Source organism: Octopus bimaculoides, chromosome 4 (assembly GCF_046866305.1).
Source record: "Octopus bimaculoides isolate indiv1 chromosome 4, ASM4686630v1, whole genome shotgun sequence".
Classification (NCBI taxonomy): Eukaryota; Metazoa; Mollusca; class Cephalopoda; order Octopoda; family Octopodidae; genus Octopus; species Octopus bimaculoides.
In genome coordinates, this window is record NC_142931.1 from 38,520,506 (window position 1) to 38,542,962 (window position 22,457).

A 22,457-nucleotide genomic window follows, 5' to 3' on the forward strand; every position below is an offset into this window, starting at 1 on the left:
TATACATACACATATTGAAGCATGCAACACATATATAATTAGCTGGTTATTTGATAGACTATAGCTTGTTTTGTCTCAAGCTCTCACATACATATGTGATCCTGTCAACCCATCTAACTCATGCAGCCTATAACACTGATATTAAATGATCATGATGATAACATGCATACACACAGACATCTCAAAAGTAAATGAATTCTGCTCATTAGTATGATGCCCAAAAGAATTAACTCATTAAAAACTACACAAGGCATGGCTACTAAATACCAGGTTAACTATTTAAATCAGTGGTTCTCAACTGGGGTCCATATAAAATTTTTCTGGGGTTCATGCAACAAAGTAGTAAACTGGGGATCCACAATAATATTTTAAGGGCCCCAGAAAAAAATTTTGCTTTAGATGTTTGTATTGGTATTTATTGCAAGAAACAGCTAGGTTTCTTTCTCTGACATTTTACATTGTTCAACCGACACAAGTTAATGTGTGAAAAACAAAATAGGAATTTTGAAAGAAGTATCTATAAAACTCGATTTTAAACACTGAATGGCTATGGGGATCCACCAGAATAAAATAGTAATCAAAGGGGTCCATAGGTAAAAGTTGGTTGAGAACCCCTGAATTAAATTATTTTGTTTCTAGAAATAAAGCTTTCAAAAACGATGATGCCTATTTATTTGAGATGCCTGTATATATTACTTATGTGTGTGTGTATCTAAATAGATGGATTTGTATCACTGCTTTACCCCCCCACCCCACCCACGCTTGTTTGGTAATAGCAGAAAAAAACCATCATCATCATCGTCACCACAGTAACTACAATGGGCAATGCAATCCTTGATATACAAGGATGGTTACAACTGGAATGCCTTTGATCAAAAACAACAGAGAATGTGATAAAAGTTGTTGAAGTTTTCCTTATGTATTAAATTGTTAATGTGCATGTGTAGTCAAGATGTCAACACTACTACTATTAACATTACCATTACCACAAATTCCACTACCACTACTAGTACTGTTGCTGCTACTATCAATACTATTACATGACTAATGCTATCACTATTACAGCCAATACTATCACAACTACAGTCCTCATCACTTCTACTACTATCACTTCTATTGACACTACCAACACTACAACAACCACTATCACCACTACCTCCTAGTATGACTCACCTCTATAACAACCATCACTACTATGGTTATTAAGACCATACCACTGCTACAACCACTACTTCTATCCTCACTGTAACTACTACCATCACCACTATATCAATGCCGATGACAATCCCACTACCAGAATGGTGGCCACAACATTATCAGATAGCATGAAGGGGTGTGTAATAGTAGTATTGCTGGTAGTACTAGTAGTGGTGGTAGTAGTGTTAGTGAAGGAGGACTTAGGTTTGTTTAACATCCTCTAGTTCTCACTTTCTCTTTTCATTATTCTCCCACACTATCTTTTCCTCTTGTATTTATACACACACCACACATGTGCATGCAGATGGGAATAAATACAGATTGCTTGATTTTACATGTCACGAACTCTCACTTTCTATCTCCTCTTTTCTCTTCATACTTGTTATTTTTTCATCCTCACTCCCTTTTCATCTCTTTATCTCTCTTTCTAACTTTGTTCATGCCTCTGTCTTCCTTTCCTGGCTTTGACATACACTAGGAAAATAATGCAACTGTGTAATATAGCCTTTGGGTGGGCAATGGCTAATAAAATAAGTACCAAACTTTAAAAAAGTGGTGTTCTAGCATGGCCATAGTCCAGTGACTGAAACAAGAAAGAGAAAAAAAATAAAGAAAATGTTTTAGAGAAGAAAAACTAAATTACTTGCTGGCATACAAGGAAATAGTGTTTGGATGACAAAAATTTTATTTGGTTATTCTTGGAAGTAAAATTAATATTTGCAGAAAAATAAAATGGTAAAAGATATGCATTCTTTATATTAATGTTAATTGCAAGAAAGAAAAAAAGTATATTTTAATTCTATTTTTTTTTATATTTTTCCCATCAGAGATAAATCTCCATCTTCTGGTTCTTCCACCCCAGTGAACAGAGATTCACCCGTCTTCAAACGTAAGTTTGGCATGAGGAAACGATCTTATTCAAAATCTACAAGGAATTCATTTTATATTGGAGATTCAGATGTATCTCATTCTTCTGAAAGCTTAAGTAGTCATCAGAATAAAGACGAGATATTAGATAAAGCACGACCAGCAAGTTTTCATCTTGAAGATTCTGAAAAATGGTTGGAAGGACATGTTCGATCTCTCTCTTTCCAGAAAGAGAACTCTAAGAAAAATTCAGATTATCTTACTAACAAAAGAATTAATGACAATTCTACATTGCTACAGGTTAGAGAAAAGCTAAAGGAGCACAATTCCTCGCCTGCTATTTGTGTACAGCAAAGAATTCATGACAACAGTTCAAGTTTAAGTGCTACACCTCCAGACTCTTTTCTTACAAGTAATGTTTGTCACAGTATGATATCAAGTGTTTACAAGCAGACACTTCCATCTGTCACTACTGTAGAGGGGAATAATTTGCGGATCTATGTTGAAGATGTTGATGCTCAGAACATGCAAGTGGAAACTGAAGATGAAAACAGTTCTAGAACTGACCGTGAAAGTTCCTTCCAGTCTATTGAAGAATTGGAAACAGGGAGTCGGCCAGCTCATGATCCTCAAGCTGAAATCATCTCATTGTCAGATTCCACAGACACCAACTCAGACATCACTGCTCTTAGTGAACCTGTAGATTCTGACATTAGAAAAGAAAATAGTGACACTCCATGCACTTGTTTGGATCACCAGATTCAATTGTTTCTTGTTATGAAACATTTACAACATGCTGAACGGATTAGTTCAAGTATCCAGGTAAGAAAGATCACTATTATTTCTTCTTAGCATACAACATATAGATTAGAAGAAATGCTAGATTTTAGAGTTCTACTAGTCTCAAAGTGTTTGCATGTATAAACAGTTACCTGTAGATAAGTATGAACACTGATTAATGTATAAACAGTCACTGTATGAACACTGATTACATAAAAGTAATGTGTGAAAGTGTTTTGGCAAATTTTCTTTGAAGTTGATAAAAGAAGTACCAATTGATCACTGGAGTTGATAAAATCAACTTACTCCTGACCCCCAAATTGCTGGCCTTGTGCCTATGATAGAAAGGATTATTATTTTGATTTGTCTCAGGTTCAGTGTTATTCTTGGTAGGGATTATGTGGTTAGCAGGTTACTACTTGTAACCTTAGGTATTCACAAGTTTTCAGCAGTCTTTCAAGTGCTTTGGACCATCCTGATAATCTTTGCTATCCCAAAGAGACAAACTTTCTGTAAGAGCTCTACTAGGCATTCTATTTCAATCTCCCTCAGCCATTTGTCTATATCTTGGCTTACTGATCCTAGTGCAACAATTATTATAGGCATGATCTTTACTGTTTACATGCTCCAAATTCTGCCTATTTCAAATTTTTGGGGATTGTATATTTTTTTGTCTTCCTTCCTCTTTCCTTATGATCCTGGAATCAAAAGGGCATGATGGGTACTTTTTTTCCCATTTCATTCTTTTTCTTTTGCACTTTTAACTGCAATTTTGGTCATGATTAATAGCTTGATGGCAACCTGCTAGAGCTTGATCAGATGCTCCTTGGCTGTTGTATGCGGCACCTTTACTGTTAACATCACCAGTCCCATTGGCGCAGTTGTGGTTATTATTTAATTTCGACATCACTCATTTAAAGGTAGCATTTGTAAGGTTGTGCAATCACCAGTAATTTCATCACGACACCATCACTAGGTGGGTTGCTAGCCAAGGCATTGATAATCCACACCTGCCCTTGTGTACACTGTTTTTGGTGCCATTTTTATTCAATCCATTGTATTTGACATTTTTATTATTATTATTAAGGTGGTGGGCTGGCAGAACTGTTAGTACACTGGACAAAATGCTTAGTGGCGTTTCTTAGAGCTCTTTACATTCTTAGTTCAAATTCTGCCAAAGTTGACTTTACTTTTGATCCTTTTGGTGTTAGTAAAATAAGTACTGGGTCAGTGTAATTGATTAATCCCTCCCTCTAAAGTTGCTGGTTTTGTGCCAGAATTTGAAACAATTATCATTGTTATTATTAAGGTGACAAGCTGGCAGAATCATTTGCACAACAGACAAAATGCTTCTATTCAGATATACTTAAATCACTGTTATCTAAATAATTAGCTAAAATATATTAATATCCTTTTTTGATACATTTCCTGACTTTGTATACAAAGTGAATATTTTTCTTAACCCTAAAGCTCTGCAAATAATAAAAAAAAGTATGATTATTGAGTTCTGATGTTCACATCCCTGATAATGCATTTTTTTCTGTGTTGGCTGATGGAAAATGAGTAAGTTGAAAAAGTTGCAGAACTACCTCATTAGTATTTATTTAGTACATTTCCAGTATAGCCATATTGTATGATTTTTCAACTAGATGCTCTTTTTTTTCTTAGGTCAATGTAATCTCCCAAATTTTGAGTTTTCTTTAACTTTGATTACTACTAACTTTTACTTTTTTTTTGTTAAGTTTTTCACTCCTTATGGATTGTAGGCTATTAATGACTTTTCTCAACTGTTCTAGGCTCTGGACTGTATTTTCAGGGTCACTTCCTTAATATAGGGGGCTCCATATGTTTCTTTGAGGAAAGGGCTTCCTCTCCCAATTCTTGTTGGTTTTGGATTGTCATCAAAGCTTATGTGACTTTGATTTTTTCTAGGTCCTTGTTTGTCCTATGCAAACCCATTATCACCTCAGGAAAGAAGTGATATTAGTTTAGCCTCTAACCTGTAACCTATCCAGCACATGAGGTCTTACTAGGAGCTTGTATCCTGCTAGCATAGTGCTCAGGGTCATTGAGGTACACAAGCTACCACACCCTAACAAAGAGTGGACCTTGTGGTGGTCTACTTACTCCTCCCAATTATTCTGATCAGCTTTTCTCACATTACATGTCCACATCTTACTTTCCATTCTGCTAGGCTGATGTTTTTAATTTTCTCCCATTTCTTTTATTTTCTGAGTTAAAAAACTTTATGTAAAATATAATTGAAATAACAGGTGTGTTCTTAATTTATTTGAAACTGGTGTGAATTTTGGAAATTTGAATTTTTGTTTTGTACTTAAAATGAGTGCTTGCTGTTTTTCAAAGACATCTGTATTTTTAATTCCATTTATTTTCAGTGTCAAATTGTCCAGCACATCATTGGAGAATATAGAGGTTTACTAGTTTTGTCCACTATGAATATTTTTATTTTTCGGCTTCATGGAGCTAATCCTAGGTAAGAAATTCTGTAAATGAATAACTATAAAATAAATAAATGAACAAATATTAAAAAAAGAACCCAGTTAAAATCACAATTAATTTCTAGTTTATATTTTAATTTGATAAATGCTTGAGACTCATCAATCATTGGCTCATACCCTATTGCTGACATTATATTATATATTTAAGAAAATACTTAAGAAGTTGATTGACAGAATCATTAGGATGTTGATCTAAATACCTACACTATTTAACCTCTTTATTTTCCAAAGTCAGTTTTACCATTCATCCTTCCATGTCTGAAAAAGTATGTCAAGTACTGGGGTCATTGTAATGAAATGTCCTAGATGTGAATGAAATTACAATTGACAAAGACTTAACTTTATTGGCTTTACTTTTTCCTAGCAGAAGATTAAACATCTGACCTGGGAAATAATACCATGCTTGATGGTATATATGGTGCGCTTTTTTTTTAAAAATGTCTCAAAAAAAATCACCCTGTGTCCTATATGCAAAGTTGGGCCTATGTTACATGTTTTAAGGCACTAAAACTTTCTTGAATATGTACTGCTGAAATTGAGATATGTTTAATATGCCTGTGCATCTTTTATGCTATCAAATACCGTTATTCTGATGGAAAATTATTTGCCTTTCGTCTAAATAATGTTACAGAAACTGGAAAGAAATTCATATAATTGACAAAAAGATGAACTTGAAACTTGATTAATAAAACATCATCCAAAGTTCAGATTTTAGGGCATGAATACCATTTTAAATAATTGAGCCAGATGATGTTAGAAATAAATAAACATTACATTAAATAAAAACAAACTATAAATTAGTAGCTTCATAATGTTGTATAAGAAAGGATTATCATGAATACACCAATGTAGAATATTTGGTAATTAATCAAGTAATGTCTTATAGCATAACTAATACTTTGATAAGTGTTTTTCTGGCAGGAGTTTTGCATTTCAGTTAGAAGCAAATAAGATGAAATTATTTCAATGATTATTATCCCCATTGTTATATTGATTTTCTAATCTGTCTACAATGTTAGAATTATATTTTAATATTTATCATTTTTCATTTAGTGAGAATCCAGAAAAGTTTGTTAAGTTACATTCCAAACATCCAATCACAGATTTGAAGTACTTAGACATTGGTTTGGGCCACCAAAGTTTACGGTTTGAATTTGATGAAGATTGTGCTAGCTATTCCTTTCTTATTAGAGATGAATATATCTGCCGGAATTTCATTAATGTTCTTCTCGGTAAGAAGTCACAATTTTACTTTTTTTTTATAGTTTTTTAAAATGATTATAAGTTATTTATGTCACATATAGGTCTTATAAAATTAAATAGCAGATATCACAAATAATTTCAACTTGAATATTCATAATTAGAATAATTGCTAATTGTTGTAATTCATAATTAATAACTGTTCTTGAATGGTTGATGAGCCCTATTGACCTTAGGGCTGTACAGAATGGGTTTCATATGACTTTACATCTATATGATGGCACTCAACATTATTTTGAGTGCAGACATAAACCAGACATTTTTAGAAGAGGAAAGAAACAAAGTTGTGGTAGTTCTGACTTTCATAGAAGTCCTAACAACATAAACAAAGTAAAATGACTCCATGGTAGTCAAAAAGTGATTTGAATACTCAGCCTATAAGGAAGATTCCTCTACTTTATTGCACTTGTCTCAACGTTTGTGTATATATTTACCTAGTTCAATACCTCAAAGGCATGCTTTTCCCAATATATTAATACTCAGTCCTGAATAGGTAAATACTAAAAATTTAATGACACTTAAATACATCAACCTAAGTTGTTTGAATGCATTCACATCTTTGAAGGTGATGTAGGTAGTTGAGTTCTTAATGTATTAGCAATCGAATGCTTGAAGTTTCATATATTGTTACTAGTGTTGTACAGTACCCATGAAATATGTATTTAACTCATAACTCATCTCATCTAGTTGTAAATTGGTAAAAGAAAACACTGTGCTATACTACAAACAGTACAGAGTGTTGTGTAATTATTTTCTATCTTTGTTAGCTTGCCATGCTGAGATCAATTACTTTTATTAGCCTGGGGAAAGCAACAAGAAACTATTTCAACATATCATTTATTGAATCTCTAAATGATAAAAATAGTCATTGGCAATCCAGGATCCCTGTCAGTTTAGGAACTTTTACCAGATCTTTTATTGTTATGCATACTATCTTACCAGCCTATAAGTGAAACATTATTGTAGTAAAACTAAATTATTTACTCATTAAAAATAAAATTGTCTTTAGAAAAATATTTTATTGAATTTCAAATCCTGTTTCAAATTGCAATGCATTTCTTTCTTTTTGTTGTTGTTGTTGTTTAAATTTTACACTGGTTTTGTTTTGAAATCTCTTAGATTTAACAAAACGACTCAGCAATATGGGCCATATGAAGCCTGTACAGGTTTGCTTGTACCATCATGAAACCACTAAGAATCTAAGTCGCCTGCTAAAGAAAAATGACGCCAGTGAAAACAAAGGGGTTGATGTGGATCATCCTGAGAAAAGTATTTCGGTTTATGTCTTAACAACACAACTAAAAGATGAGAAAGGTTATTATTTGTACATTCTTTTTAAATTATTGGGTTGCCACATAAATTCATTCTTTTTTTTTTATTTTTATTTTAATCTTTTCCGATGTTATTTGAATTAACAAGGAAGCCATTTTTATCATAGTGTTTTATGTTTTTTTTTTTTTTTGTAGATCTATTCTTTGTCTACAACTTTTGTTTATTGCTTTTGAAATTTGAATAAATTATACCTTTTTTTTTAGACATATGATGATAGAGTGCCAAATAGAGAAAAAAAAAACAAATTTATCTGACAACCCAATATTCTTCTTTGACAAAATCAAGCTTTTGATTTCTTTCTTTGAAATAAGGATATCTACTTAATAATATCAAATATTTTATTCAGTTAGTGTATTTGCCACAGTTACACTGTGGTAATTTTTCAGCATTTTCTGATAACTTCATTTTTTTCTATTTAATGAGGACTAAAATAGTACTTTAGTCCTAACCTTTAAAGTCTATCTCAATCCTATGAAATCATGAAGCCAGAGCTTATCCAGATAGATAAAGCATCTAAGTTGAGAGTACAAATTTCTTCCCTGAATGGGATACCAGTCCAGGTATCATTTGTACTTATTTTCAGCTGAGTGTATGAGAACAATGTGAAATGAAGTACTTTGCTGAAGGACACAATGCATCACTTGGTTTGAGATTTGAACTTGTGGCCTAGTGATTGCAAACCCGAGCTCCTAACCATTAAGCCATGTGTCTTCACTCAAAGACCATTAACTCATTACAAATTTCACAAACACAAAATAAGATGATAATATAATACAAATAATTGTTTTTTCTTTTTCAAATTTATTGTTTTATATTTATTTTCTTATATCACATTTTGAGTACAATTGCATCATTGGTCAAGTAGCACCCCTACCTATTATGCTTCAATCTTTCTCTCTATATGGATTTATTCTTATCTGCGTTCTGAACTCTAAGCTTTCCCTTCAGGACCAGACAAACCTGGTCAGCTATTGAACCTCCACAAAACCCAAGTACAACCCACATTAGAATATTGTCCACACATCTCATTCAAGTGCAGTGTTCAAAAATATCCTGTATCACATCCAAAAGGCCATTCAACTTACAAGCATGAAACAACAGCGAGCTCACAGATATATTTCTTCCCTGTTTCTTTTCACCACCACTACTATGATATCTGCTACTCTGTAATAAAGTTGTGTGGCATCTTCACACAAACTCTCACCTCTCATTTTCTTGTCATTCCAATGGTATCTCACTTTCTAGACCACATGCTATTATACTGCTGCTGAATCACTTATCTCAAGAGCTATAAACCTGTAGCATTCTTTCTAATCACCATTTTCCTTATGGCTATCAACACTCACAAGAAGTTGAAAGTCACATCATCTGTATCAATCTTATCTGTAAAGTTTTACAAGTTTTACACTTCTACTTCTAACTAATTAATATAAAACAACAACAAAAAAAAACAAAACAAGAGTTTAAATCAATGATGCTAAAAATTACTTTGTTTTGTTATTCAGGTGAACAGAAGTTACCAGTTTCAGTAGCCCTCATTGGACCTTTGTTATACCTTATAGTAGAAGATCACCAATGGCCGATGCCTCGATTGCAACCAAGAATGCCACCTGAAAGTATCTGTCCACAATTTGTTATTCATGATAAGCAGATCATTCTTGATATCACCAGTTTGGTAAGATGAACATTTTCTTTCTCTGAGATTTATCTTATTTAAATTCTTTATTCTGAATTTAACAAATTTCTCACATCTCATTTCTGATCAAAACACTTCATAAGCAAAAAAAAAAAATACTATTTTTTAAAACAAAGTGGTATATTGTATTTTGTTATATGTAATCTCTTTAACTGTACAAAGACACAATCACTGCTCATATCCAGAAAACAATCTTGTACCTCACCCTTTCTTGAATAGTATACTTTTAAAAGTTGCTGCAAATGCTACAAAGTCAACATCTTCAGTGACCTTTACTGACTGTAACATAGCTAGAACTGCTTCCCAAAAATTTGCTTTTCTCTTCTGAACCAGGCATAGACTTTAGTCTTACATTAACTATATTGATACTGCATGCAAAGTTTACATTTTAAATGAAAGGAAATGTGTAGATAGAGAGAATAAAATGAAAGTTGCCATTGGAACTCGAACTCACACCAACTCATTATTTCATTTATAACAACCATTACTATATTGTATCTTCAACAGAATCCAGCTCACAAATTTGTATTTTTATACCAAATTGTAGAATTTTAAAAAATTGTTGCACATTCCCACTTTGTGTCTTATCTGTGTGTTTTAACTTTAATTTAAGAACATCTCAAAAATTTTCCATACTGTATATACAAAAGTGGTACATATAATATACACTTGCATATGTATGTGTATGTTGCCTTGTCTTAACATCATGTGGTGATTTAAATGAGTGTCACTGTCATACAAACAGTGTTGTTTATTTCCAGTCTTCTGTGTAAACATGTCCAGCCATGGTAAAATATTACCTTTCTTAGAAGCAGTTGAGGGTTGGTGACAGGAACAGTATCTAACTATAAAATATCTACCTGAATGAGTTCCATCTGACCTATGCAAACAAGTATAAGTGATCATTAAAATGATGATTATAAACATTTCAAATTCTGAAATGCATCTATGGTATTAGTAATTTATTTAATTTTTTTTTCTGTTTTTTTAAATCTATTTAGAAACTCTGGAAGAATAATGATAAACGGCTTCGGTTGAATTTCCTAAATGAGATCTCAGGTTGTGAGTTCCATTGGGACTTTTTGTTTGAAACAAATCGAGGTGTTAACCAGCTTATGCAGGCTGTACGTGCTCCCTGGGAATCAGAATTTGGAGTGAATCTTGAAATCATTGTGCTGTGAGGAATTTGAAGGTAATATAAATATAATTGTATTCTAGTAAGATGATGAGTCTTGGGCAAAATATTAAACTGCATGTACTTGTGAAGCTCCAGTTCAGAAGTTCAAGAGTTTGAGGGGTATATAGATGTAGCTCAGGTTCATTCTGGCCTGGAGTGGTAGTACCTGTCAAAGGCTCCAGTTTTGGGTCATATACCAGAAGATGGTCTTGTGGTTAAGGTACACAGAACTTGGAGGAGGGCTAGTTCCTAAACATATCACATATGCTTACTGGTGTGTGGACCCTGGTGTCATATGAACCAGTTATTGTACCTCCAGAAAGCAGGAGACTTGCAGAGTAAACTAAATAAGCCAGCAGAAAACTACTGCTGTATCGTTCCTAAGAAAAATCATGAATCTTTAGGTTCTGACATGAAGATCAATGATTTCCAACTTCTGTAGGCATGACATAGGAAGAAAGGTGACAAGATGACAGTTGAATAGAATAACCATAGAGCATTGGATGAAATTTAGTGTAGTATTTGCTTACATCATTTGAAATTACTGAGTTCAAATCCCACTCTAGTTTAGTTTACTTTTCATCCTTCTGAAGATCACAAATTAAGAACTGGTAGGTTAGTGTAATTGACTGTACCCAAAAAGTGGTGTCCTAGAATGGCCACAGTTTAATGAATGAAACTAGATGTCAGAATGAACTACATCTTCTAGTTGTTGTTTCTATTATTAGTATTATGAGTACTTAGTTAAGCACAAAAAGTTTAATACAGGTTCTACATTGACTTTCTGGACACTGATGATTCAGAATGTTTTATAATCTGCACTAATTTATGAACAGCAATTTCAAATTCTTGCAGTCATTAGAATGGTTTATTGCTACTCTGAACAGTGCAGTATTAATAAAATCAGTAATACAGAAATATTTTGGAACTAGAGATTCCAGAAAATAATGTTTCCTGTTTCGTAGGTTATTCTACAATTGTTTGCATTCATGCATACCTGTTCAACAAATAGAATTTATGAAAAATATGTTTTGTTCTTTACCTAACTGTATAACAAGAAATTTTTCATTTTCCCTTTTCTCTTTCATATTTTCCAGATATTACTCAAGTTTCATATTAATTTTCCTGGCTCTGTTCAGTGTGAACCATGGTCTTTCAAATCATTTTCATGAAGAATCTATTTTTGTAAATCAACTGTAAACACCATCAATATCCAATGTAACATGCCAGTGTGCTTGTAAATACCTTAACAAAAAATGAAAATTACCCACAATATAGATATTTAATGCATGCATCCAATTAATTGTCTGTGTACATAATGCATAAATGTATGATTATATATGTATAAAATACGTTACATATATTTACATGCATTTTATATATAATACGTTAAATATATGTATATATATATCTGTTTATTTGTTATTAATAACATTAGTAATTAAATATTGCTGTCAAAATCAAAATTAAAAATATGGTATTGTTCTCCACATTTTAAATGCATATTGCAGAAAAATCACTGCTGGCGACTGCAAATCAGTTAAGATGGTGTCATGTTAAACAAAACCAACTTCACTTTACATAAATTTTCTTGGTCATTATTTAATTTGAATTGGAATTAATGATATTGTGATTTGGTTGCAAATAGCTTTGGTTTGTTATTTAGAAAACACAAATAAATTGTGACTCTGTGTTTAAGATTTTCATTTTATAACCATGTGGTTCTATGTTTGATCTCACTTGATGAAACCTTGAGCAAGTGTCTTCTCTCATTGCTATGGGTTGACCAATGCCTTGTGAGTAATATTTGGTATTGCTGGAAACTGTGTGGAAGCTTGTCAAAAATGTGTGTGTGTGTGTATGCACATATTGGCAAGAGATTTGCTGCCAATACATAAATATGTCAAACAAAAATATTTTGTGATATTTATTTCTCTTTAGTAACATCCCTTTATACCAAGGTGCATCTAGCCATTTAATAAAAATCTATAAAATAATTACAAAAACTACTGGGTATCAATATAATAATCGACTGAAAGATTTAAAGACAGTGCTCCAACATGGTTGCCATCCAGTGACTGAAAGAAACCATTGGAAGAATTATATATATATATAAATATATATATTGACTGGCCATATCTATCTTTATCTATATACTCTACTGCTCTATAACTTAGAGTGTGCTTCTTTTGCGGATTGATAATTTACTGACAATATATATATATCTTTTCTCCTATATATATTCCTTAATTGAAGTGTGAGGGAAATTATTAAAGAATACATTTGCAATAGAGAGTTGAGAAAAAGACAGCACACAAACTTAATTCCTAAATTTAGTCACATTAATAAATAAAAATCTATAAGAAACAAAATGTTAAACTTTGTAAATTAAGGTAAAAATTTATGGTTATGTCTAGATTTTTTACTTCAAAATAAAAAGAAAGGTAGGAGAAAATGGTACTCTTCAAGCTTCTGATAATAGATTATTATATTATTGCGGTAAGTTTTCATAATTAGTTATTGCTAGATGAGCTGGTAGAATTATTAGCATACTGGGCAAAATGCTTTGTGGCATTTTGTCCATCTTTATGTTCCGAGTTCAAATTCCGCCATGGTCAACTTTGCTTTTCATCCTTTCAGGGTTGATGAAATAAATGCCAGTTACACACTGAGACTGATATAACTGACTACTCCCCACCACCACCACCACAAATTCAGGCCTTGTGCCTATAGTAGAAAGGATTATTATTATTATTATTATAAATTCCATCATGAAGGTGACAAGGTGACAGAATCATTAGAGCCCTGGAAAAATGCTCTGCTGATTTTTCTGAGTTCAAATCCTGCTGAGGTCAACTTTGCCTTTTATCCCTTAGGGGTTGATAAAATAAATATCACTTAAGTATTGGGGACTATGTCATCAAATTGCACTGCCCCTCAAAATTTCTGGCCTTGTGCCTATAGTAGAAATAATTATTACTTTCATCACTTTATATTCTGAGTTTAAATCCTGTTGAGATTTAAACTCTACTTTGATTTTCTTATAGTTTTGAAGTCAAGAAAGTAGCCATCAAATAATCAACTGATCTCTTACCCTCAAAATTATTTGTCTTGTATCTAACTAAAAAACCACTACTATTAGTATTATTAAGGGTGGCAGAATCATTTGAGCATTGAATAAAATGCCTTGCAGTATTTCTTCCAGTTCTTTAGGTTCTGAGTTCAAACTGTACTGAGGTCAACTTTCTCTTTCATCCTTTGGGAGTTGCTTAAATGAATTACTAACCAAATACTGAGATCAGTGAACTGACTTAGCCCTTCTTCCAAATTTCTTACCTTGTGCCTATGTTAGAAGCAATTATTATTAATATTATTAGTTTCATAAATAGGGCGGCTAGCTGGCAGAATCGTTAGCATGCCAAACAAAATGCTTAGTGGCATCTCTGGCTTTACATTCTGAGTTCAAATTCCACTGAGGTCGACTTTGCCCTTTTTTTTCCTTTTGGGATCAATAAAATAAGTATCAGTTGAACCCTGAGGTTGATGTAATCAACTTAACCTCTCCCCTGAAATTGTTGGCTTTGTGCCAAAATTTGAAACCATTATTTTCATAGATAAAAATAGATTATAGAGAAATATTTATTTTTATTTACTTATTCATTTATTTGATGTAATTAAGCAAACTAGAAAAAAAGTGAATTTGGTGCCTTAAGAAATCTTTTTAATGGATTTACCATGTCATGCACACACACAAACACACACATACCCACACGTACATACACACAGGTGAGCAAGATAATGTTTCATACCTCTGTATACTTAGCTGTAAGAAAAATGTTAAGTTGGGACTGGTGATGATGAATATATTTCTAGGTGGGGGAGCTATACTTAAAAGCTTCCAAGGGATTAGCTTTAGAGAAGGATAAGTTCTACCATGTTTTTGCCTTACATACACCACATGAAAATGCTTTGGATCATGTAACTCTCTCTCTCTTTCATGAAAGTAATAATTTTTTCTACTATAGTCACAAGACCAGAAATTTTGAGGGGCAGGGCAAGTCCCCAGTACTTAACTGATATTTATAAACTAAGCACACATCTGATGATACTAGGGTGCTGTCTTCTTTCCTACTTACTAATACTTATCAGTGTGTGTGTGTGTGTGTGAGTGTTTATATCTTTTTGTCTTGACATTGTGTGATTGTTTCCAATTCATTTCCAATGTTCTGCAAAAACAGGTCTGGCCATGGAGAAACATTACCTTGCTTGGAAGCATATAAGGATTTGTAATAGGAAGATAATCCAGCTGTAAAAAATCTGCTTCAATAAATTCTGTCTGACCCATGTCAGTATGGAAAAGTGGCGACTAAAACAAACAATGACAATGATGATATTAATATATATATATATATATATATATATATGAAGGAAATGATCTTGTTTGATATGCAGTAAAGGAGTAGGTAGGAACATCATATGCTATACATAGAGTAAGATATGAACACACACCGTGTCACAGAATCACTGGCTGGCTAACAGTAAAGGCAAGCTTTGTGTGTGGCAGATGCATTGAAGTAATATGTATAAGGAGTACAAGAGAAATAGACTCTCTTAAATGCCCTGCTGGCTCAGCCAAAGTAGTTGATGGTTTATGTTAATTAGGTGATATAGTTAGCAGAGGAGATGGTTGTTCAGAATGTATAGCAGCCAGGATGAGGATGGATTAGAAAAGTTCAGGTAGCTATTACCTCTGTTAACAATAAGGCTTTCGCTTTCAGAGTGAAAAGCAGATTCTCTAATGCTTGCATGGTAGTAAATGTGGGCCTTGAATCAAATGTGTGAAGGACAGAAAGAAATGAAGCTGCATGTTCTGTTGGATGGATAATGCTAGTGTGCATGAACACTTGAATACAAATGAGCTGAGAGAAAAACTGGATATAAGAGAAATTCAGTGTAGTGTACAAGTGAGAATGCTGCATCGGTATGTGCATTTGATGCATATGGAGAATGACTGCTGCATAAAGAAGTGCTATAAACTCCAAGTTAATGGAACCTGTGGGAAAGGGAGACCAAGGAAGACTTGGGATGAAGTGAAGGCTGATCTGAAGATACTGCATCTCACAGAGAGAACAACAACCATATTGACTGGTAGTATGTGGTACTACAGAACACCTAACCGCCTGCAGCAAAACCTACTCAAACATACATTGTATATCTTCCTAACCATCCTCACCTTACATCCTCTGAACTCCCTTTATTCATTCTTCCACTAGGCCTCTCAACCAAAGATTGTATTGGTTCATACTCATCCTATATATATATATATATATATATATATATATATATATATATAATGTTTCAGTCCAAAGGGTGTGACCATGCTGGAGCATATGTATACACACATCCATACATACATGTTTGTGTGCATGAATGTCTGTGCGTCACATAGGGAGTAAACTTTGGAAATACACTTTTTCCACCAGAAGTAATACCAGGAAATAATTATAATTTAACTTTTATCAAATTTTTTGGTGCTTATACAAAATCCGAAAGGAATATTAATGTTCAAAAGAAAAATATTTATTACTTTAAAATAAAATTAAATAAAACAAATTTCTCATTTCTATAACTCCTCTCATAATTAGTCATTTATTTCTTCTTCTCTTCCTCTTCTGTCTCTATCATTCTACCTCTCTTATTCAGTGTGTATATGTGTATGTATAGTGTTCCTTTTTTCATTGCCTGCCACCAAGCCTTCTATGTGCATTCATTCTGCACCTCATATGTCAGCTTTCTCTGTATCTCTGTTTTACTTTCGCCTCTCTTCACTCTATATGATGTAAAGTGTGATTGGAGAAATCAAGCAACAGATTAACATTTATGTTGGCTATTATATATGTTTATGTATATACACGCACACATCTCTATCATTTACATGCAGATATCACACACACACATATATGCGCAAAGAACTGTACACTTTGTCAACCTGGAGAAAGCCTTTGACAGTGTTCCTTTCTTTCTGATCTGGTGGTCGTTGGTGAAGCTAAGAGTAGACGAATGGCTGCTGAGACTAATTCAAGTCATGTACAGATAAACGTTAGCAATGGCTGCTGAGAGTGGTTCAAGTCATGTTAGTCAGATAAACGTTAGCAATGAGTATGAAAGCAAATTTCGTGTGCAAGTAAGACTTCTCTGGGTTAAGCTCTCACTTTCATCCTACTCATCATAGTCCTTTAGACCATAACAGAGGAACTTAAGACTGGGTACTTGTAGGAACTCCACTATGCTGATGATTCTGCTCTTATAGCTGAATTTGTCATAGAATTAGAAAAATTCCATGTGTAGAAGCAAAACCTGGGATCAGAAGGCCTTAAATTTAACTTACCAAAGTTTTAGTAGGCAAGAAAACAGACAAGTACGCTATATCCTTCAGGAAAATGACCATGCTGGTAGAAATTTCATCTGATGTACCCAGAGCAAATTATGGACACAAGGTGTGCAAGTAGAATCATATGATGGTTGACAGAAAACAAAGATTGTCTGTGGCAGATGTGTTGGAGTAATAAGCAGTAAGAACATCCAGAAAATAGATTTGTTAAATGCCCATGTGGATCCTTAGTGGGTAGTTTCTGTCACCTCGATTACCTAATTAACTATGGGGGAGGATGTTCTGAAAGTATAGTTGTTAGAATAGGACTAGTTGGAGAAAGTTCAGAGAGCTATTAACTTTGCTAGCAGCATAAAGCCTCTCACTCAGAGTGAAAGGCAGTTTGTATGAACAGCAGTGCTTACACGGTAGTGAAATGTAGGCTATAAATGCAGAAGACATGTGAAGACTAGAGATAAATGAAGCTAGCACACTTCACTGGATGTGCAGCATTAATGTGCATGTACAACAAAGTGCAAATGTGTTGAGGGAAAATTGAGCATAAGAGGCATCAGATGTAGTATGCAAAAGAAAAAAAATTGCACTGGCATCAGCCATGCTCAAATGGTGCTTTTTACGTGCCACCTGCACAGGAGCCAATCCAGCGACACTGGTAATGACAAAAGATAGATTGATACATAAAACTACTTTCTGCAGTTAAGAGTAATGAAAATTTTGAGTGGATATATACAGATTTTCACAGTAAAAGGACTAATTTCTTTAGGTCATATTTGTACTATGTGAAATAATTCTGGTTTTATTCTAGCATTTGCCAAACATCTTCTTACATAAATATTCAACATCTTCAGTTACTTGACCACTATACTTCTCATTACAACTGATTTCTTGTTCAACCACAATACACATCATCAAAATGTTCCCTAACAGGTTGGTGGAATAATTAATTCTACATTATCCCATCTTCATGACTGTTACTTTAATGAAAAGTGAGTTAAATGGCCCTTCACCAATACAACAATTACTCCAATTATTATTATTATTAAAATTCTAGTTTAATGTATCCCCATATAAAATATTACCATTGGCTGTCTCCAACTTTATATTTTCACTTTATATTTTTATAATATCAGTTTCTACCAGGTGATATTCCAACCATGATAACTGTTTTCGATTGAGATACAATGTCTGTAGTTTGAGGGGCAGGGTATTAGTCAGTACCACAGAACCCAGTATTTGACTGATATTTTATTGATCCCTAGTGGGACGAAATGCAAAGTTGACCTTGGTAGAAGTCGAACTCAGAACATAAAGTGTTGGAAGAAGTACTACAAGAATTTTGTCTGGCTCTCCAATGATTCTGCTAGTTTTCTGCTTAACACTCTTGTTACCATATTTCTGTTGAGATGCTCTGTGTTTCTTTCAGTTTTAAATATAACAAAGAATTTAGTAAAATAACTTAGTTATCATTAAGCTAGTGTTAGGAACATAAATTCTGACTAAGGTTTGGTGGAAGATTTTAATTCAGAACTTTTGAAAACAAGACATTTGTACTCCAGAGGCAGTTTCAGGCAGATTGGTATCAAAAGGGTTAATTCTAATTATGATAATGCATCAACATGTTAAATTTCAGATGTCTTTACACAAGATCTTTCAGAATCAGTTGCTCTTATTTATTAATACTATCTTAAAACACATGCAACTATTACTTTCAGTAAACCTTAACTTTTGCTAAAAATAAATCCTAATAGCTCTTTTTGTTGATTTACATAATTCCTGCTAGTGGTTCTTGGTTTTTTTCTAGAATTATCCAAATGCACTATCAAGTGGAGATTCATTACTTTTAACCAGCATGGTTATCGTTGTGTCACACTAAGTTTATCTAAATAAAGCCACAATCACATGCAGTCTTCTACATGAGGAAGCTTTGTTCAATTGTACAGCCAAGTTCTCTGACATTGAACTACTAGTCACCTTCAATAATTTTTATCAACTTGTAAAATACATACACTAATGCAACAATATGACCATAAGAATAACACCACAGAAATAATATCAAGGTTTTAATGTTATTCATTTACTAGGTTTTTGTCTCTTTTGTGATTGTATTATTTTTGCCTGTTTTTTTTTTTTTTTGAGAAGCTAGGAAATTGAACATTCACTACTTAATCTGTGTGTGCATATATGTGTGTGATATATATACATATATACATGAACATACGCAGTGTGTGTGTGTGTATGTATGTATCTGTGTAAACCTCTGTGCATGTGTGTGTGTAAACCAGTGTATCAAGTTGTGTCCCTTTATGTCAAAAATGTAACTTAGCCAGTTGATTAATAGAGGTACATAAAATAAATACCAGACTAATATAAGTATTGGGAGTTGATATGATTGACTAAAACTGTTGAAGTTGGTACTCCTGCATGGACTCAGAGAGAGTGAGAGAGAGATGGATGGATGGCTATATTACCTCACATATATGCACATGCGCACTCACACACATGTATATATGTACTACTTACTATGAGTGGGATAGTTTTTGTTGTAATGTTTGTCCTTCCCCTTACTTACCAGTCAACCGTGAATTAATTGCAGAACCTATTGGCAATCAAGCAAAAAAACATTGCTATGCATCTTATTGACTGTGCCAAAAGTTTGAACTTAAGACCTTGTGGTTAGCAGTTCACCACCTGAACCCCGCAGCTGTTTATATATTTGTGCTTGTAAACAGAATGCAGAATAATTATCCATGATTTTGATTTCCCTTTTGAAAAATTCTTTATTCTCAACTCTTATAATGGACACAAATATATAATTCATTATGTACAGTGTTGCACTAGTAATTTATGTGCAGTATCATGTGCAGGTCTCATGTTCCTGACAGATGTTGATCAAAATCGAAGTTCATACATTGTATAACTACTGGGTGGGCAATACCATTTGCCACAACTTTGCTAAATCAAGATAGATAGGACTCTTTTCTATAATTACTTCTCTCTTTCTCAATTAAGTCAGACATTTATAAAACACACACATTATATACAGTGCCTCAAATCAGCCCTTGTAGAGCTTGTATCAAATGATTATGCTTTTGAAATGGGGTCATCTTGTGTAGCCAGAGGTGGACTGCTAAGTTTGTATATTACTTTAACTTGAAATATGCTAATGGCTTTAAAAAAAGGCATGTTCACATTGAAAGCAAAGTATTAATATTTCTTCCTTTGGATTAATTGTAAAGAAATCAGTTATATTTTATCTATAAAAAAAAAAACCCTCAAAAATTAAAAATGAATTAGTAATCTATAATTGGTTTCTTAATTAACAAATGAAATGTTTCTGTTCTAGAAGATATTTAGGTTTCATCTCAATGGAAATAATGTATTTCTTTGAAGGAAAGTTAATTCTGATGCCTACAATCAAAATATTGAGAATATATAGTGTTGTTTGAGTTCTGTAATATACCATATAGATTTCCAGATTGCTTAGTTGGCAGAATACTAGAATACAATTTGCCAATGCACTAAATTCTCAGAATCCCAGACCTCTTACTATAAATTGGTTCACAGAGAAATGTAACTCATAACTGTAGGCAAGAACATTGTAAAATTGAGGACTGATTTGTTAGCTTGCTGTGTTTAATTTAGTTTCTTTTGGAGAGGAAATGAGCTTTGACAGACTACATTCTCTTACAATTATTGTCTTTGGTGATGCTCTAAGACCTACTTTAGTCATTGGAATGTCCCCCCCTCTCTCTCTTGCCCAAGCTGAACACAAGGTTCTTTGTATATTACAAGTATTCATGAGTGTGTTTATGTGTGAATCTATAAATTAAATTTCTAAATTTTGTTTTGATTTTTAATTTTTACCACTCATTTTCAATATTGGGTTTAATATTATAAATTACATTATTTATTTCATTCTAATATTTGTAACAACTTTGTTATGTTTATTTTGAAGTAAAAGATATAAAGCACAAACAAAATCAGTTTTGTCATCTACAATTCATATTCACTATTTTAAATGCTACTTTATTTTTTCTCCCCCACCATGTTTCAAAAACATGACAACAGCAGCACTCACTAATTTAACACAATATAAGCTTCTTTAACAATTAGATACTTCATCTCCACCCTTATTGGTTACTATTACACATAGAGGTATCAGCATGTACAAGTTGCTCCAATGACACATCATAGTGCCTGCAAAAAGAGGAGAATCATATGCAATGGTGTGAGCCAAAATTTTATTGCATAATCTTCTCGAGTCTTTAGTATTCAGTTCTCTTCTGCATAAGTGTTGCTTTATAAACCCTCTTATTATTTATGGAGAACTGTTTGGAGTAATGATGATGACAGCTTTTAAAATAGTAATCTTATACATGTTGAAGTAATAATGATACTCACTGGTTCCATTAGGACAATCTTAACAATATCCTAAATTAAACTTTTATGTATTTTGTGTTTGCTCCCTTGAAATATGTCAAAACAAAAATATATCAAAAGTAAAAAAAAAAAAAGTAAAAGAAAAGTGGTATTGGTGCTAATGTCACTATGATTTTGGTCTGATGAATTTATTTTTAATTTGTGTCATAAAATAACTAACCCAAAATGATTGCTGTATTTACTATTTTTGTTTGATGAAATTTTTTTAAAATGTTTTAGTTTAATAAAATACATTTTACTCCCTCTGTCTATCCATATACACACAAATATAAATAAATAACATATATATATATATATATATATATATATATATATATATAATTTGTGTTGCCCATGTTTAGCAAAATTCCATGGAATGTTTTGTCTGATTGAATGCAAAACAAAGAAGAAAAAGAAAGCTTTCTTATAAATAGTAAAAAAAATGCACATTTACTACTTGCATTTGATGAAAGACATTTCTAACTATTCTTTATCTAAAAAAAATCAATATCTCTGAGGATAATCTTTATTCTTTTATCAATATATTCCCTTCTCTTGATTTAATTTGGCTCTTTGATCTCTCTTCTTATTTATTATTTTTATTTTATAATCCTACTCTTCTTTTACCTTCAGCCACAGTGTTCACTTTTGTAACTAAACTGCAATACCTATGTCTTTGATACCTGCCTTTACCCCTTACTAGTGGTGACTCATCACTGGTGTTCTTTTTTCTTTATCATCATCACCATCATCAACAACAAGCTGGTAGACCAACAGAAGTGCCAGAGTGCTGGACTAAATGCCTTGCAATATCTAGTT

General features: G+C 32.9%; 1 protein-coding gene across 4 annotated transcripts in view; it reads left to right on the plus strand.

Annotated features, from left to right (window-relative positions):
* LOC106878643 (serine/threonine-protein kinase 11-interacting protein) overlaps positions 1-21,744 on the plus strand; it is an 88,893-nt gene extending 67,149 nt beyond the window's left edge. For all 4 annotated transcript variants that reach the window (XM_014927947.3, XM_089350593.1, XM_014927940.3 and 1 more), the window contains exons 17-23: positions 2,025-2,886; positions 5,241-5,338; positions 6,417-6,595; positions 7,743-7,937; positions 9,461-9,630; positions 10,653-10,843; positions 11,926-21,744. In XM_014927947.3, the coding sequence (XP_014783433.1) occupies positions 2,025-2,886; positions 5,241-5,338; positions 6,417-6,595; positions 7,743-7,937; positions 9,461-9,630; positions 10,653-10,832 (1,684 nt within the window). In that variant the 3' untranslated portion in view covers positions 10,833-10,843; positions 11,926-21,744. The remainder of the gene's footprint in view (positions 1-2,024; positions 2,887-5,240; positions 5,339-6,416; positions 6,596-7,742; positions 7,938-9,460; positions 9,631-10,652; positions 10,844-11,925) is intronic.
* The last annotated feature ends 713 nt before the right edge of the window (positions 21,745-22,457 follow it).